General features: G+C 43.6%; 2 protein-coding genes across 4 annotated transcripts in view; one reads left to right on the top strand and one right to left on the bottom strand.

The window, feature by feature from the left end:
• The window catches only part of SYTL5 (synaptotagmin like 5), a 65,008-nt gene extending 62,466 nt beyond the window's left edge, over positions 1-2,542 (bottom strand). The window contains exon 1 of one of the 2 annotated variants that reach the window (XM_081197778.1): positions 2,377-2,542. The gene's annotated coding sequence lies outside the window, so the exon portion shown is untranslated. The remainder of the gene's footprint in view (positions 1-2,376) is intronic. The other variant, XM_081197779.1, reaches the window with a different exon arrangement.
• Positions 2,543-8,704: 6,162 nt separating this feature from the next.
• Positions 8,705-17,311, top strand: DYNLT3 (dynein light chain Tctex-type 3). 2 transcript variants are annotated; one of them, XM_081197833.1, is made up of 5 exons: positions 8,705-8,876; positions 10,696-10,737; positions 11,818-11,941; positions 12,915-12,992; positions 14,742-17,311. In XM_081197833.1, the coding sequence occupies exons 1-5, from the start codon at positions 8,847-8,849 to the stop codon at positions 14,816-14,818; spliced, it is 351 nt and encodes a 116-aa protein (XP_081053959.1). In that variant the 5' UTR covers positions 8,705-8,846; the 3' UTR covers positions 14,819-17,311. The 2 variants fall into 2 exon arrangements, with proteins under 2 accessions (XP_081053959.1, XP_081053960.1); XM_081197834.1 differs by lacking the exon at positions 8,705-8,876 and adding an exon at positions 9,527-9,636.
• Positions 17,312-18,182: the final 871 nt, after the last annotated feature.

Here is an 18,182-nt window from a genome sequence, read left to right as displayed (position 1 = left end):
TTACTGTAATTTCCTTTCAACTAAGTCTATGACTTGAAACTCAGTGAGGTCCCCCACCGGGTTTCAAGTTGCTTTTTAAACACTGTTGTACACACCATAGAGGAGACAGGGGTATCTTCATACCACGTCCAATTTGTTTCTCCACAGTGAACTCCAGTTTATTTGTGCATGGGTCAATGTCAGCCTGAAATATACACACATCAGTTTAACTACAGCTTCCACTGGTTTGAGGGGAAGCACATCAAAAGAGCCTTTCTCAGAAAGCTAAGGGATACAGATGGATCGTGTCTAAAATAATGTGTACTCAACTTCATAGACCAGCGGTGGGAGCACATGACAGTGGACAAGTAGGCAGTAATGTGTAGCGAGTTTAATTGTTCCTCCCAAATCCCTGTTCAAATCACTGCCTTGATCTGCAAGTGCAATTACATGGTGCTTTCCTAATGGCTCTGCCACAGGAACAGCTGAACTAAATAGTTCTATCATAGATCTAACAACCACCACATGAATAGGTACATGAGCCAAGAAAGGTTTGGACATGATCCCTCCCTTCCACACACACCGGTGCTGTGCAGCAAATCTCTTTTGAACCAGAGGAGAGTTCCACAAATTTGGATATGATATGGGGGGTGGGGAGTAACAGTGAAAGCTAAAATTGTACAAGACATACCAAGAACCCTAGGCACACCTGAAATACTGTTTTGGTTCCTGGCCTATAAACAGTTACAGTGGTACCTCGGGTTAAGAACTTAATTTGTTCTGGAGGTCCGTTCTTAACCTGAAACTGTTCTTAACCTGAAGCACCACTTTAGCTAATGGGGCCTCCCACTGCTGTTCTCATCCTGAAGCAAAGTTCTTAACCCGAGGTACTATTTCTGGGTTAGCGGAGTCTGTAACCTGAAGTGTCTGTAACCTGAGGTACCACTGTATTATACAAATTAAGGGAGAATAGCCATTTTTTTTCTGGGGGTTATCCTGTGGCACCTTGAAAAACTTGTCATTCTCTTAATTTTTGTAATATATTTTCTTGAACCAAAAACCTTACTGGCTAAATTTTGAACTTCTCCCACATTTTGTGGTTGTATCACAAAACAGCAGTGTTAAATATCCTGAGTTGATGGGGCAGCCATAAAAATATGGAAACCCTGTTAAAACTTGCAGAATTAATCTCAGATTTTTTTTTTAAGAGCCTACATAAATCCTGAGTTATATGACTCCTCTTCATCAGACAATACTTACATTGGTAAATTCAACTGATGTTCTTGCACTGCCATGGTGTGGACTGGACATCGCAGCTGGCTTAGTGGAAACTAACCCTTGGCTACCATCCCAAACCTTATTTGTAGAACCTGAAAACTGGTACTGTATATAACTTGTCTCTTGAGTTTTGTCTAGGATTTTCAGTAGACAATTTAACAAATGCAACCCTATTTCTCTGCATACTCTATGTTACATTGCATTTTGCTTTAATGTAATTGCTAGTATAAAATATTTTTAATAATAATAAATGCTTTTTTAAAAAAAAACAAACAGCTTAATTATACAAAAGGGAAGGATCACCTGCTCCACACACACACACACCCCAATATAGGAAAGCTGCCTTATTCAGTATTATCCTACTCTAACTAGCACCAGCTCTTCAGAGTTTCAGGCATGAGTCTTCCCCAACCCCCAGCCACACCTGGAGGGGGGGAAACAGGAATCAATTGCACCTGGGACTTTCTGCCTGCAAGGCTTTCTCTCCCCCGGCGCTTCCATCCACCCAGCACAACCCGGAGCGAAATTGCCCCGCAGGTAGCCTGGCAGCTGCGCAAGTCTCGATCAGGTGAGCCCGGCACGAGCTCCCGGGAACACTAACCTGAGGCGAAATTATTTCTGGGAAACAACACGAGCGCCTTTCTTCGGGACCCGTCCTTCACTCGTTTCTAAAATAAATAAAACCACCCTCAAAATCCCAGCACTTGCCAGAATCCTGTTTTTTCGTTTTCCTAAGAGCATCTCTCTCCCTCCCGTCTCAAAACGCGAACCGCAAACGCCTGAAGTAAAACTCCGCTTCTTTTCGGAGCCGGGGAGTGAAGTCCACCGACTTCTTCTCGGCTCCTCCCGCCTCTTCGCTCCGCGCGGGATTGGCGCAACCAGCCTTTCCCCCGCTCGCCTTCGAAGCACGCGGACTCTACCATGGAAGCGCGAGGGGGGGGGAGGCCAGGTCTCTCCCCCTCACTCGACCCCGGGGGAAGGAGAAACCGAAGGGGGTGGCGCAGCTGCCTCCCCCGCGGGCGCCCCCCTCCCGTCGAGGCTGCTAAAGGGGCCAGCCTGACACTGACCGGCCGCGGTAGCAGCTTTGGCGGGAAACCGACGCTCAGGAGGCGAGCTTACCCTCCGGGTCAAGTCCTCACTTCTCCCTCTTCGCCGCCGCCTGGGCGCGGGTCTCAAACGAGACTGCTGCGGCTTCCCGCCCGGCCGCTGCTGGTGCTGAGCTCCTGCACGAGGAGGAGCATCCCCGCCGCCAGCCTCCCGCCCCCGGCGAGCGCAGCCGGGCCCTGGGGACGCCTCCCAGCTCGAGCGCGGCGGGCGTCTCTCTGCTGCTGCTGCTGCTGCCGCCGCCGAGGCTCGGTGCAGAGAAGCGAGACCCCTGCCCGGGCTGGCGCACAGCTGCCCGCGGACGCCGGCTGCCGCCCCTCAGGCGCCCTCTGCTGGCGCCGCTCGGGAAGCGCCGCGGCAGTAGGCAGTGTGCGCGCAGAAGACATTCCGAAAGAAGGGCGAGCCCCTTGCGCGCTTGCAAGACCTCGGAGGGGCGCGCAAGGATTTGGGGAGGCTCGGCTAAGAAGGAAAGAACAAGGGCGGGGGAGGGAGTGGTGGTTTCGATGGCTTAAGTGCTGGCTGTAAAGGAGGAGGGCAAAATTTGGCACACGCAGAGTGACGGGCAAAACTGCAAGTTTGTGCTTTTATGTCGTCAACCGCCCTGCGATTCTCGGAGGAAAGGCGGTGTAGAAATTTAATTAGTAAATGAAATAAATAATGGTTAATAGGGATTCAGGTGAATTCCTGGAAAAGGCGGCTCTCAGTTGTTGTTATCCGTCTGTCTCCAGAGTCAATGGAGTGCGCCTCTGGGGGTGAAGTCAAACTGCTGCCTTAGCAGCACCCGGGATGCAAGCCTGAGCAGTCTGTATGGAGCTTCTGGGCTGTCCACCAGACGACAAGACACACACACACACCAGCCTCGCTGATGTGGTGCAAGAGAACGCAGAGCAATAGGTTTGGCACCAGCTTTACTGCAGGAGTTGCTAGAAGGAGCCCTAAAAGTCGCTATCCAACCTTCTTAGCAACTCTGCTCCAGATTTGTGTAGGGTTTACTCCTTAGCCTTTTCTTATTGATGCTTTTGTATTATGGTGCTGGAGGAGACTCTTGAGAACCCCATGGACTGCAAGAAGACCAAACCTATCCATTCTTAAGGAAATCGGCACTGAGTGCTCACTGGAAGGACAGGTCGTGAAGCTGAGGTTCCAATACTTTGGCCACCTCATGAGAAGAGAAGACACCCTGGAAAAGAACCTGATGTTGGGAAAGATGGAGGGCACAAGGAGAAGAGGATGACAGAGGACGAGATGGTTGGACAGTGTTCTCGAAGCTATCAGCATGAGTCTGACCAAACTGTGGGAGGCGGTGGGAGACAGGAGTGCCTGGGGTGCTCTGGTCCATGGGGTCACGAAGAGTCAGACACGACTAAATGACTAAACAACAATCCCAAAGATGTCCTGCAAGGTAGTGGGAGTTTAGGATCAGCCTTTTCCTTCTCCTTGAAGGACCACCCTCCCAGATTAATGAGCCCCATCTGCCCCTCACTTCCCTCTACATGTGCAGAAAACTTCTTGACAGAGCTTGTCTTCGCATGCAGGAAAATTCCCCTACTCACTGAGGGTTTGAGATCCATTGGTTACCCTCACCTGGTTTTGCTGGCCAGTCAAAGCCATTTCCCAGGTTGTGGCTGCTGTCAAATGCTGACAGCTTGTAGGAGCCACAGGTGAGAACCGAGTGCAGGGTATGGACCAAAGCTGGGCAAACTACCCCAGAAGGGGCACAACATGTTCCCCACTAGAGGCATTACCCCTCAGTGGCTACTAGTTATTGGAGACTGTATGCCTCTTAATAATGCTAGGGAACCCTAGAGGAAAGTGTTCATGTTCTCTTTGGGGGCTTCCATTAACATGGGCCTCTGGGTGACCATGATGTTGGACTAGATGAGCCTTAGGTCTGATGTAGCAGGGCTCTTATGTTCTTAGAAACTGTTGTGTCCCTAAATACAATTGTTGTTGATTGTTGCCCTGTTTCTTCAAAGAACATTTGCCAAGTGTTCTTTTCTCGCAAACAAGTGGCTCTATATCTGATCACAACAGAGGGGATAATGAAGACCTGAGAAAATGTCAGATATCTCATATAACCAACATGCTTAAGTCTAATTAATGCATGAAGGAGTTAATACCATAGAGTAAGTTGTCCTGCCAGGCTTAGCTGTGTCCACTTCCCCTCACCTTGGGAAGAACTAGGTCCTCACCTCGGCCCTCCAGATGTTTTGAGACTACAATTCCCATCATCCCTGACCACTGGTCCTGCTAGCTAGGGATCACGGGAATTGTAGGCCAAAAACATCTGGAGGGCCGAGGTTGAGGAAGCCTGAACTAGGTAATCAGGCCTATTCTCTCCCAGTCTACCTGAGAAGCTCAGCATATAAATAGGTTTGAGTTGGTAACTCCAGCTCAACCGTATGCCTCTCGTCAACCATTCTTGAGTGACCTATACCAATAATTTAGGAACTTTCACCACTGTAACTAAGCCAGGTTTTAGTGTCTCTGAAACTTTTACTAAATGCTGTATGGAAAAGCACATGAATCTGACCTTTGGATAAATTGTAAGTAAACGATTTTTTACTTACCAAACACATGGTCTTTTCTGTGCTAGGGGAAGAGGGAAACTTTGGAACTCACTTTAAAGGACACATATTTTAAGTCTAACAGCCTATTTTTCTATGCTTTATTTCCATGCTGCATATTTTGTGATTTAAAATATCTGCTGGTTTTCTCTCATGAAAGAGTATTTGCCCCAAACTTGGATCTTGGCATCTAGGAATTCTCATTTTATACTTGTTTTTTTCCTTATACCAACAGAAAATTGGTAACTAAGAAGAAGAAGAAGAAGAAGAAGAGTTTGGATTTGATACCCCGCCTTTCACTCCCCTTCAGGAGTCTCAAAGCGGCTAACATTCTCCTTTCCTCCCCCACAACAAACACTCTGTGAGGTGAGTGGGGCTGAGAGACTTCAGAGAAGTGTGACTGGCCCAAGGTCACCCAGCAGCTGCATGTGGAGGAGCGGAGACGCGAACCCGGTTCCCCAGATTACATGACTACCGCTCTTAACCACTACACCACACGGCTTTGTTTAAAACACTATTAAGTTTTGCCAAGCCCCTTTGACAATTTTTGATGTTGAAGGATGTTGCTAGGCTGCTTAATTGCCTTAAGAGTTTTTCTGGTGTGAACACTGTTGTTTCAGAATACTATTCACAATACAACCTCTGTATTGCATCTGTGTTGAACAATTATTAGATGCTGGGAAGTCTTTTGTTGTCTTTGTTGTCTTGTTGCATTTGCAATTAAGGGCTTTGCTTTCTCTGTGTGATGGGGAGCACCAAGCACAGAGATATGTAGTCAAAGTCAGATAACATGGCTATTTTTACCACTACACCTCTGGAGCTGATTTTTGCCACCACTGTAAACAGAACACTAATGATAAAGAATTAGCTGTGGTTTTTACGAAAGATCATTGGTCCTTTGCAATCACTATCTGGTCACCAAGGAGAGATTCTTACAACCATTTTCTTATCAACACAAGAAGTCATTTTAATTGACTTTACACATGACTCAATCCTGTGCATTCCGGCCCTGTGCATGGTTCAGTACTTGTTGATTCAAGCCACTTTAGCAAAGAAAGAAAGAAAGATTAAAGGTGGTTCTGCCCACTGGAAGCCAATGCAGACTTATTCCAATCTTTACGGTATCTGTATTGGATTTGAAATTGTTTTTTGTATTTGTTGTTGTTGTCATTTACCCTATTTTTTATGTTTTATGTTTAATCACTTTGGGATGTTTCGTGGGAAGTAATAAATGAAATAAAAATGATCTTTGACTCTCATAATTGGGGCATCTTGGGAGAAATTTTGGCCCTGGGTGAGTTAATACAAAACACTAAGAATATTTTTGCAGGGAAGCCTGCAGTAATTCCTTCCCATCATGTATTCAAAAACCCATATCTTTAAATGGAAACACCCTACTTCTTCCCTGTTCAGAAGTATGATTGGGCTGCAAGGAAAAATACTGGGACGTCATAGAACAACCCTTGCCTCCTGCAAGCCCTCCAAACTGGCAGGAGCAGAGGCGCCCCCAAGAAACATCGCAGCAGAGACTAGGAATTAGTCTAATTGGAATTAAGTTCACTGCCACTTGCATCCCTTTAGCCTGGAGCCTAAAGGAGCAGGGAATGGAAGTCAGGCAAGTGTATTTCCATTTAAAGTTGCCCCTTTGCCCCTTAAAGGGTCATATGAGTGGGACAGACCTCAGTTATGGACCAAATCTCCATCTTCATCTCTTTTTTTCTTTGTCACTTTTCCTTTTTTTTTTTTTAAAAAATAATATTTATTACTTTTCCAACAATTTAAACACTACAAAAAAAGAACAATACAATACAATACAATACAGAGACACTACATAACACTAACACATTAAACTAACAAAACAAAACAAAAACAGTTTAAAACACATCAAACAATTTCAGTATCTTATCTTTCATTCACTTATTTCCACGACCTCCTCACACCTCCCTTTTTGTATTCCACTTCTGTTAATTGTTTCAGCAATTCCTTTCCATCTTCCTCTGTTTTCTATCCTATAATTATCTTAACACATTCTAACCTTATTTTTTCCTTTAATATTCTATTAATCTATTTATACTTAATTCCTTATAACATTTCTACTAAAGCCATATAACTTCATTCCAACATTCTTCTAACATTCATTAATTTTACAGTATTTCTGTAAATAGTCTTTAAACTTTTTCCAGTCTTCTTCCACCGATTCTTCTCCCTGGTCTCGGATTCTGCCAGTCATTTCCGCCAGTCCATCAACTTCATCTGCCATTCTTCCCAGGTGGGTAAATCTTGTGTCTTCCAATACTTCGCGATGAGTATTCTTGCTGCTGTTGTTGCATACATAAAAAAGGTTCTATCCTTCTTTAACACCAATTGGCCGACCATGCCCAGGAGAAAGGCCTCTGGTTTCTTCAGGAAGGTATATTTGAATACCTTTTTCATTTCGTTATAAATCATCTCCCAGAATGTCTTAATCCTTGGGCATGTCCACCAAAGGTGAAATAATGTACCTTCAGTCTCATTACATTTCCAACATTTATTGTCGGGCAAATGGTAAATTTTTTCAAGCTTGACTGATGTCATGTACCACCAGTTATGGACCAAATCTCCATCTTCATCTCTTTTTTTCTTTGTCACTTTTCCATGGCAAACCAGGTTCAGAGCAGCTAACAGCAACATCACAGGCAATATATGGCAACTATGACACCCCTGCTAAAAAGTGTTGGGGCTGAAGTCCACCTAAAGGCTATGCCCTTTGCCCCAAAACGTTTTGTCGTCAGTCTATGTATGTGTATGTACGTACACGTGTATGCCCTTAAAAGCCGCATTGAACCTGAAAGTGGCAGGAGACGTTTTTCTTCACAAATACTCCAGCACTCAGCCCTGGTATTCAAGAATGAATCATAGAATCATAGAATCATAGAGTTGGAAGAGACCACAAGGGCCATCGAGTCCAACCCCCTGCCAAGCAGGAAACCCCATCAGAGCACTCCTGACATATGGTTGTCAAGCCTCTGCTTAAAGACCTCCAAGGTAGGAGACTCCACCACACTCCTTGGCAGCAAATTCCACTGTCGAACAGCTCTTACTGTCAGGAAGTTCTTCCTAATGTTTAGGTGGAATCTTCTTTCTTGTAGTTTGGCTCCATTGCTCCGTGTCCGCTTCTCTGGAGCAGCAGAAAACAACCTTTCTCCCTCCTCTATGTGACATCCTTTTATATATTTGAACATGGCTATCATATCACCCCTTAACCTCCTCTTCTCCAGGCTAAACATGCCCAGCTCCCTTAGCCGTTCCTCATAAGGCATCGTTTCCAGGCCTTTGACCATTTTGGTTGCCCTCCTCTGATCCTCGAATGATCCTCGGCCCTACTAAGAATCAAGAGTGTTGTTTCCGGAGGGGGGGGGGGGTTGTCGCAAACGGGTGGCTGCCACCTTAAATAATCGGATTTTCCATGGTGAAGAGGCAGTGGCGTAGCGTGGGTTGTCAGCACCCGGGGCAAGGCAAGTAATTTGCGCCCCCTAACCCGTGGATTTGCGCCCCCTAACCCGTGGATTTGCGCCCCCTAACCCTAACCCCCAGATGTTCCGTCCGGTGCGGCCGGCCCCCCCCTGCACCCCCCACGCTACGCCACTGTGAAGAGGGGAAAACTGCGGGCTGCTGCTTCGACGTCGTGCGGACGCTGCGAAAAAAAGCTGGCTTGCGCCGGCAGAGCCGCTCCAACGACAGGCGCGTGGCCGCGGCATCTTCGAGGGAGCCTCCAGTGCTCCCTTCAGACGGCAGAGGGAGCTGCCGGAGGAGGAGGGGGTGGCGCCATTCTCTGCGCACCTCCGGCTTAGGGAAGGTGGAGCTGCGGAGCAGGGCGAGGACCGGGGCCGCCTCCGCCACTGCTGGGAATAGGGACGCGCCGCCGCAGCTCCTGGGGCCATGGAAGAGTTTCACCCCCATAACGACGAGGTAGTACGGACTTCCCCCTCCTCCCCCGGCCAGCGGGAGCGGGGCGCCCTCCTCGCCCCAGCCCAAGCTCCCTGTCGCCCCGGAGGGCAGCAGTGACCTGGTTTTTCCTCGGCGCAGCGCTTGGCCGTGGCGCGCGCTTCTACTTGAGTAATTAGGTTAGGGACCCCCCCCCCCACTCCAGACAAGCGGGGGCGGAGGCGCCTCCCGTTCCTGCCACCCGCTTTAAAGCGTGTGCGTGGAGGGGGGGAGGAGAGGGGCGCAAAAAACCCCCAACAACAACCATGACTTCGTAAGAGGCCGGCTTGCGCTTTTTAGTCTCGCTCCGACGTGGGTGGGCCTGGTCTGCATAAAAATGTCACCTGGCTCAAGGGTTGTTTTTTTAAATGTATTTAGTGTACGTCTCCACCCAGCCAATCACAAGCGCCGCTTGTGGGATCGTAGGCGAGGGAGGCTCGGTCCGCCCAAGAATGCTGTCATTGCGACGCCGGTCCTCACGTGGACGGGGAGGGTTGCGCGCGCGCGCCCCCGCTCCCAATTCAGGCCACTGCAGAATAATGGCAGACGGTGGTGATGATGGTAACAAAATAGGGTAGTGAAAAGAGCCTCCCTTTGCTTTGGAGTGCAGTGGATTCCAAGGTTAAGGCCAAGGGAGGATGGAGGAGGGGGTGGGAAGAGGAGCACGTCAGACAAGAATCCCGTGTTTGAATGCCTGCCGCCCTCTGCACACAACTGAAAAAGGAGAAGACAAAACCTCATGCAGGTAGAGAAGGATGGTGTAAAAGAGAAAGGGTAGCGCTCTCCCTGGTATGATGGGTTTTTATGTGTGCATCCAGGGAATCTTTTTAATGTGGCAGCATTCAGACACACAATCCCTCTGCTCTTTTCCCACTTCCCCTCTCCTGCAGACCTTTCCCTTTGTTGTTATCCCTTGATTCTGTGACATGCTTAGCCTGGTATTTTTTTAAAGAAAGTTGGGGTTGTATCCATTGCCAAACATAATCAGAACAGACCCATGTTTAAGCCTATTTAATTTCAGTGGGTCTACCCTAAGTAGAACTATGCTGACTACAACCTTTGGAGGGTCTGACTGTCATGTCAAAGCATTTAGGACAGGGGTAGGCAAACTAAGGCCCGGGGGCCGGATCTGGCCCAATCACCTTCTCAATCAGTGTGTTTTTACATGAGTAGAATGTGTGCTTTTATTTAAAATGCATTTCTGGGTTATTTGTGGGGCATAGGAATTCGTTCATTTCCCCCCCCCAAAAAAAAATATAGTCTGGCCCACCACATGGTCTGAGGGCCGGTGGACCAGGCCACGGCTGAAAAAGGTTGCTGACCCCTGATTTAGGATGTAGTTTTGTTTTATCCTGTGTCAGTCTTGTGTAATAGAGGATACTGCTCACTAGGATAAGGTGATACATTAGCTTTGACATAGATGCTGATGCATAATTTCAGGACACAGCCAGAAATAGTGTGATTGTAAAATCCATTTGGGATGCTGGTGATTGTGATTTTTTAATAACACACTTACGTAACTTGGCATTTATGCAGCTGCCGTGTGCATCAAATTCATGAGCTGGTGATATCGCCAGAATAAATGAAAATTATGAATATAAGGACCTTGTTTTGGAGAGTTTTGTGGACTTTTTGAATAAATAAATTCTGTCTTGGTTCATTATTTCTTCCAAAACCTGTGTGGCAGCTGCAATTTTATTGTTTTATATTTTGTATTCTAAAATGCGTAAGCAGCTCTAGAATTAAATTTTATGAAGGGTGATTAAAATAATAATTTAATTAAATAAATCTCATATTATTACAGATGACCTTCAATGCTGAAGAAGCGCACAGTATTATTAAAGATGTAAGTTGCACGTTTTAGTATACAGTACAGTATTTATGTGTTTTGGTGACAAAATGAATTTTTGCAGTTTTCTGTTTCCAGGAATAATGGGTATCCCTGAAAGACTTGCACCAGACATCCTGTCTTGCCTATTCAAAACTGAGTCCCACTATATTTAGTGGGGCATACTCCCTTGCTGTGTTTAATTGCACTCTTGAGCTGCAGTCATATAGACTCCTATTGGGAATATAGCTAATTGAATTCAGTGGGGCATTTTTCTGAATAGACATGCATAGGATTGCACTAGACATTTTTCTGAATAGACATGCATAGGATTGCAAGGGGTATAAGGGGGAAATCACTTCCCCTACTTGTGCTAGAGGGAAGCCTCTGTTGTACTGGAATCATTCCATGAATGGAAGGAACCCTTTTGATTCATGAAAATACAATTTTGGATACTGCCTTTTATAACACTCCACTGTAATGTTAAGTAGCGCTAAGTGTTCTGTATGTGTTCTGTTGAATTCTGTTAAAAAACCCAAAACCCTGTAGAACACAATTTGTAATGGTGACTGAGATGGCAGTCCTGTGCAGGTGAGCTGCTTCACTGTCCTTGAAGTCAATTGGATTTATTTCTGTAGCTGTTGTTATGTTGACTGTTGTTTGATTGTGGTCCACGGTTAGCCCCGGCAGAGAAGCTGCTCATTATACTGAGGCAATAGGACCACCCTGTCTGAATTTCAATGCTGCAGCAACTCAGAATTGTAGCATTTACAATAATATATCCAGCTCAACAGAATATTTTAGTCCTGTTGGGAAAGAAATTCAGATTATTAAAACGCTCTTCTGGATTCTGCATGTTTGTTACGTGACTCTTACCACCGAGATAGGAATGGTATAAAAAGTTCAGTTACTGATTTATGTGCCTTCATTTAGGAGCTCTAGCCTAGGAAAAAAGGCAAATGAGAATATCTTTCTGACATTTGAGTTCCTTTACATAACAAAGTGGGGCTGGCTTAAAAGTATATATGTTTATACTCCAATCTATTTTTAATATTCGTATTTAATCAGATTTTTAAAAAGCATTTTATTCCTTTTTAGTGCATAGAAGGTGTTCTGGGCAAGGCAGATTACAATCACGACAATGTCAATCAATGGACTGCAGCTATAGTAGAACAATCTTTAACACAACTGGTAAAGCTGGGGAAAACGTACAAGTACATTGGTAAGATTCTGTGCATATATGCAGTTAATATTAATTTTCCAATTAATGAGGAGAAAATGATTTCAGGCCTACTTTTGTTAGTAAAGGACCCCTGACAGTTAATTCCAGTCACAGACGACTCTGAGGTTGTGACCCTCATCTCGCTTTACTGGCCAAGGGAGCTGGTGTTTGTCCGCAGACAGTTTTTCTGGGTCATGTGCCCAGCATGTCTAAGCTGCTTCTGGCGAAACCAGAGCAGCGCACGGAAATGCTGTTTACCTTCCCGCCGGAGCAGTACCTATTTATCTACTTGCACTTTGACGTGCTTTCAAACTGCTAGGTTGGCAGGAGCTGGGACTGAGCAACGGGAGCTCACCCCATCGCGGGGATTCGAACCTCCGACCTTCTGATCGGCAAGCCCTAGGCTCAGTGGTTTAGACCAAAGTGGCATCCGCGATCCTATATACTTTTGTTAGTAGAATGAGGCAGATAAGGTTCTATGTGCTGCACCCCACCTACCTTCGTGAGAGCATTGAAGGCAATTTTGCTCCAATTTATTATGCATTTTACTATAATAATATGGGATGTGGCGGGTTGGCGAGGGCTCTATTTTCAGATTCCCGTGGCATTTATTGGTCATCTGCTGTTGATTATCTGCATCAGAAAATTAGCCAGGCATTTTCAACAGACTTCATAAGCCTAGAATATCAGGGCTGTTCAGGAAGCAGTCCACCATTTTGAGGAGGATTATGTCTCACTGCTTTCTTAAATAAAGGAAATTTAAAGAAAAAGGATCACGCTTTTGTGGCAACCTAAATATTATAATTATATTATAAATTATAATATAATATAATTATTTGTTTTTGGGAAAAGGCAGGGGATTTTAATTCATACTTTAACCGCCACTTAGTCTTTTCAGTTGTATAAAAGACTAGTGAAGTCTGATTGATTAATCTACTTTATTGATAAACATGGGATTTTGTTCTGTCTTCAGTTACCTGTGCAGTGATGCAGAAGTGTGGAGCTGGTCTGCATACAGCAAGCTCATGTTTTTGGGATACCACAACTGATGGTAAGTGCCTGCCTGCAGAATTGAAGCAAACTACTTCATGAAAAAAATGACTTTTCACTTATTGTTGCGAAACATTATGCTGCAGTTGAAAAGCGGTTTGAATTGGCAGCCCACATATAGCCCCCAGGATATAATAGGTATATAATAGGTACTTCCTGAAATTAGGATCATTTCACCCAAACTATATGTTACCCACTTTCTTTACCCAGGTCCCCAAATGAGAAAGAGATATAAACCTGCTGATAAGGCCAGGCCAAAATGAAAAGGGTTGACCAATCGCTTTTGGTTGCATGGAAAAATGCTTTGGCAGAAGGCCAAGGACTGTTTCTTTAGATGAGTTTAAATCTGACACAGAATCGTTATTGATGCCTAAGTTTGAGTAGTATTTGAACTTCATTCACTCTCTGGATCAAATCCGTCTTACTGCCAGGCATCATGAAAGATAAGAGACTAGTCTCCTGGATAGGTGGTGCTAGTTCATGAGGGCAGACATCGTTCAAAGCACTGAACAGCTCTGGCAGACTTCACTCCTCAGCATGACTGTTCCAAATTCATAGTTATACAATTGAAAGAGAAGAACTAAGCTTAACAAGGTTAAAAAAAACAAATCACCAAGTAATCATATATGCCAGTACTTCAGTGACCGATATGACTTGAAGCTGTAACGAAGAAAGAATGTTCATATTGTTGTAACTTTATATTCTTTTTTGTTTTGTGCTCAGTAAGTTACTTGATTAAATATATTACACTACAGACTTGTACAGTGGTACCTCGGGTTAAGTACTTAATTTGTTCTGGAGGTCCGTTCTTAACCTGAAACTGTTCTTAACCTGAAGCACCACTTTAGCTAATGGGGCCTCCTGCTGCTGCTGCGCCGCCAGAGCACGATTTCTGTTCTCATCCTGAAGCAAAGTTCTTAACCCGAGGTACTATTTCTGGGTTAGCAGCGTATGTAACCTGAAGCGTCTGTAACCCGAGGTACCACTGTATTCATTTTCTACTATGCTGAGTACTGGCAGGAAAACGCTGAAATGTGCACCAACACTGGCACTGTCCTTACTTTCTAAGAAAAATCACATTCAATGCAGCTTAGCAAAAAATGTAAAAAGAACCCTAGCAATGACGCATACAGTTTTAGTGCACTGAGCTGGCCATAGCTTTATGCCTGGGGTAGCAGTAGCCACCAGCACAAAGGAAAAACACGTCATTGTGCCTGAGTTGATCACCCGAGGGCTTTTATTTTTTGCAGTAGAAGTAGCTGGAGAGAATCAGGGGGCTGCCTGTGGCCTTATAAGAGCAGCCCTGTTCATTATCATTGGCAAAAAGTTTGATTTTCAAAGTGCTGTAGGTTCTTAGTCAACTACAGGAATGGCAACTTGGACTAGATCACGTGCCCACCATCAAAGTCCTGTTGACAAACTGAATCCATGCTGTAGTGTGATTTAATTCTATTTGACCCCAGTGACCATCTGTGAAGGATTTTTCTGAGTTTCTGACTCCTAATATGCATTATTGTGCAAGCGTTGGGACGAAGAGCATGAAAATGATTATCCAGAAGTATGTTCTGCAGAGTTCACAGAGATCTACTTCTTTGTAAGCATGTTTAGGGTTGTGGCCCAGATCTGTCACCAAAAGCAATGTCTGACAGCCTCTAGGGATTATCTTTTGTAAATGAGTTCGGGTTATTCGGTTGTCCTCTTAAGAATCACTATAGAACTTGACCACTTTCTCTTCTTAAATCCACTATAGGTACCTGCACAGTTCGATGGGAAAACCGAACTATGAACTGCATCGTCAATGTCTTTGCTGTAGCCATTATTCTGTAGCAAACTGGACAAATCACACTAAGTTATGCCAAAGCCTTTAAGAACAAAACTATCAAATTTCTTATAGTACATTGTAAGAATGATTAAATAAAACTATATTTATTCACTAAAGAGAGAGCAGGAAATGTGCTATTAAAAAAAGTCTCTGCACAATATATATTATATTATAGTATATATTATAGTAAAGTGTAATCGTTCGGCTTAGCCAGCTGGCAGCTTGCTAGAGACCAGCTGTAAAAGGAAAAGGACAATGTTTTGAGCATTCTAGGACTGTGGTTCTCTCTGCTCCCCACCCTGCAACCTGCAAGAAGTGATGGAAAAGTTACGTAAAAATAAGAAAATGCATGTTTTCCCCCACATTACCACTGGCACTTCATACACAGCAGCTTAATATAAATATAATCAGTAAGGGGGAAGAGAATATTATTTGTAACACACACACACACACACACACACACACACACACACACACACACGTACACACACGTAATTGGTTCTGAGCTATGGAAGTTGATACCTTAGAATAGTGGTTTTAAACCTGTGTTCCAAGGAATCCTTGCACTCCCATCTGTTCTGCTTCAGTATAATGGTCGATCTCTGCCCCCTGAAAACTAGAGTTGTGAGAGCGTGTTGTTTGCTGTAATGCACACACTCATTTGATGCAGTGCAACAGCTACCACATAGTCTCATGTGCACAACCCAGAACATAATTCCAGCATGAATAGGTCCCAGAGCAGGTGAAAAAAGTTCCCTGAAAGCTGTAAGTTTGAAATCCACTGTTGCTTAGACTATTAGTGTTTGTGATTTATAATGCATAATAAATAAAGCAGTGAGGGGGGGGGAGGAAGCAGAAAAACCCAACAAGTTGTAAAAGAATATTTTCATGTTTTAGGCACAAAATTTATAAAGCCAAAGTACCTACTTTTCTCAAACAGGGTATGAATGTTCAGCAAAAGAATGTATTTTTCATGCTGTAAGGCTGTGCTTAGACTGTGGCACAATTCTTAAGGCACATTCGTCGAAGTAGGGAAATTGTATTAAAACATTCTTCAACATTTGGTTCAGTTATTGGTGCATTAACAAATATTTGGTGCATCAGCACAAAATCACAAACCAAAAGCATTAAAATAATGTGCAGATAATACATGTGCAAATACTTTAGATTAGGACATTAAAAGTTTAGCAATTCTCTCATGATACCATTTTATTGCATATCTCCCAGGCAGGACCAGCCTTTGGCTCTTTAGATTCTTGAAGAGAGTTGTGCTTGCTCATTTCAATCTATATAAAAGTAAGGTTTCATATGTAGCACTTGGAAATAGAATAATTTGAAGTGGGGACTTGTCTGTGTCTTAAGGTGCACTTAGGCTGTAGGTATGTGACTTACAGAATAATTAACTGGCTACAGTCCTTACTTCCTAGTAGTGTTCATAGAGTTAGACCATAAATCCTTGCTATTTATGTTATTAGTTAAAATAATTCTGCAATCCTATGCTTATTTGAGAGAAAATTGCATTGAAGAGAGTGGAACTTACTTCTGAGTAAACTTGCAGGGAATCAACAGTATGCTTCTTGCTTCCTAGATCTACCTAAATTAGAAAATTCTCCACTTCAGTCAAGTGGGTAATCCTAATAACTTGAAGAACCACTCAAGCAAATATTAAGTACCTTTGCAAATGTGTTTAGTATATAGGATTCTATTTTTGCATAAAAAGTTACATTGTTTTGCAGTTATTTATATACCTAGTAGAACTTGAAGCTATACTGTTGCATTAAGCATTTTTGCCTTTTGTCAGCACTGCAACAAGCTGGTTTCAGTTGCAGTTTATGTTTAGATTTTTTTTATCATTGCAATAGTTTTGCTTTGAATTACTTTAATATTATAATATGTAAAGCACCAAAGGTCTAGCTGTTTTTCATTAAGAAAGTTGCATATTTAAGCAAATACCATGTTTATATTCCATATTGTCATAGCGTGAACAAAGATATCTCTGTACTCTTTAAATGAACGCACATATCTACAGCAACAGAACTAAAATACTATGTGAAGTTCTCTCACAGCTCTGGATTCAAAATTTGCTCTTTTTCTGGGTGCAAGCTATTTTCATCTTTTTCCTGAAGCAGTAAAAGATAATAATGAAGAGAGAACATTTTACAGATGGTGGAAATACTATAGAATATAGATGAATGCATTTTTCTGAAACAACTACTAGTAAAGGGTTTGGCCAGAAAATAAAGACAAAGGTACAATCTACCTTTCACTCTTTTTTATAGTAAACTTCTGATGCTGTTACAGAGACTAGGCTTTATTCGCAATTGTATTTCTGGGTTTTAAAAAATGCAGCTGAATCTAAGTTGTGCTGAGAAAATGAACGCTCATCAATATATCTTATGGCAAGATTGCACTAGAAATTATGCTGGTATTGGTTTTAAAATAGGTACAGTTTGTTTTAACTAAAAAAATAAAAATAAAAGGTGCCTGCCTTATCTATACTCTGTGTCTTTTGGATGAATTAAGCAAATGATTGCTAGAGCACTTAATAGGGTATTTTCTGTTCTAAAAATATCTTCTAGTCTTTTCTTGATGTGTTGAGATCAAGCTTTCTTTGTCATATTCTATTATGTTAAAACAACTCCTCAAGCTACTGTACCTAACACTTTTTAGGCACAATCCCCAATAAAATTCTCCTCCACAGGCCCTACTGAAGTGTGTGCTAGCCATGTGAGATCACAGTGTGTTACTGAACAGCTCCCATTCATTTCAGTCAGCCTTGCACAGTATAATATCTCAGGAGACATTCAGTGAAGCTGAATGTTGGCAGATTCAGGAGAGAGAAAGTACTTCTTCACACAACATGTAAACTCTTGAATTTTCTTTCTCAAGAAATAGCAATGGCTTAGGGGTGACTTTAAAAGGGGATTAGACAAATTTATTGGGGACAAGGCTATCAGTGACTACTAACTCTGATAGGTATCTGAAGAAGTGTGCATGCACACAAAAGCTCATACCAAGAACTAACTTAGTTGGTCTTTAAGGTGCTACTGGAAGGATTTTTTTTTTTATTTTGACTATGGCAGACCAACACGGCTACCTATCTGCATCTGATAGGTATGTTCTTTATTGTTGGGGGCAGAATGCTCTGAAAGCCAGGAGCAGGGAGAGTGCTGTTGCACTCGGGTCCTGTCTCTGGGCTTCGCATAAGCATCTGGTTGGCCACTGTGAGAACAGCATGGCCTTTGGCCTGATCTTATGGATTTCACCCTATGTATTTAGCATTGGTTTCAAATGTTAATTTAGAGATCCTTTTGTGCTGAAAAAGAGCTCTGACTACTTTTCTGAAACTGGTGTCACTACCATACTTGG

Source organism: Podarcis bocagei (assembly GCF_964188305.1).
Source record: "Podarcis bocagei genome assembly, chromosome: 6".
NCBI classification, from domain to species: domain Eukaryota; kingdom Metazoa; phylum Chordata; class Lepidosauria; order Squamata; family Lacertidae; genus Podarcis; species Podarcis bocagei.
This window is presented reverse-complemented; position numbering and strand designations above follow the sequence as displayed.

What these genes read in the sequence shown, in the direction of transcription:
- DYNLT3 (XM_081197833.1), top strand. Translation starts at nt 8,847, where the DNA reads ATGGAAGAGTTTCACCCCCATAACGACGAG. An exon ending in CGCACAGTATTATTAAAGAT is followed by an intron (nt 10,738 to 11,817) that starts GTAAGTTGCACG and finishes ATTCCTTTTTAG; the next exon opens with TGCATAGAAGGTGTTCTGGG. An exon ending in TTGGGATACCACAACTGATG is followed by an intron (nt 12,993 to 14,741) that starts GTAAGTGCCTGC and finishes AATCCACTATAG; the next exon opens with GTACCTGCACAGTTCGATGG.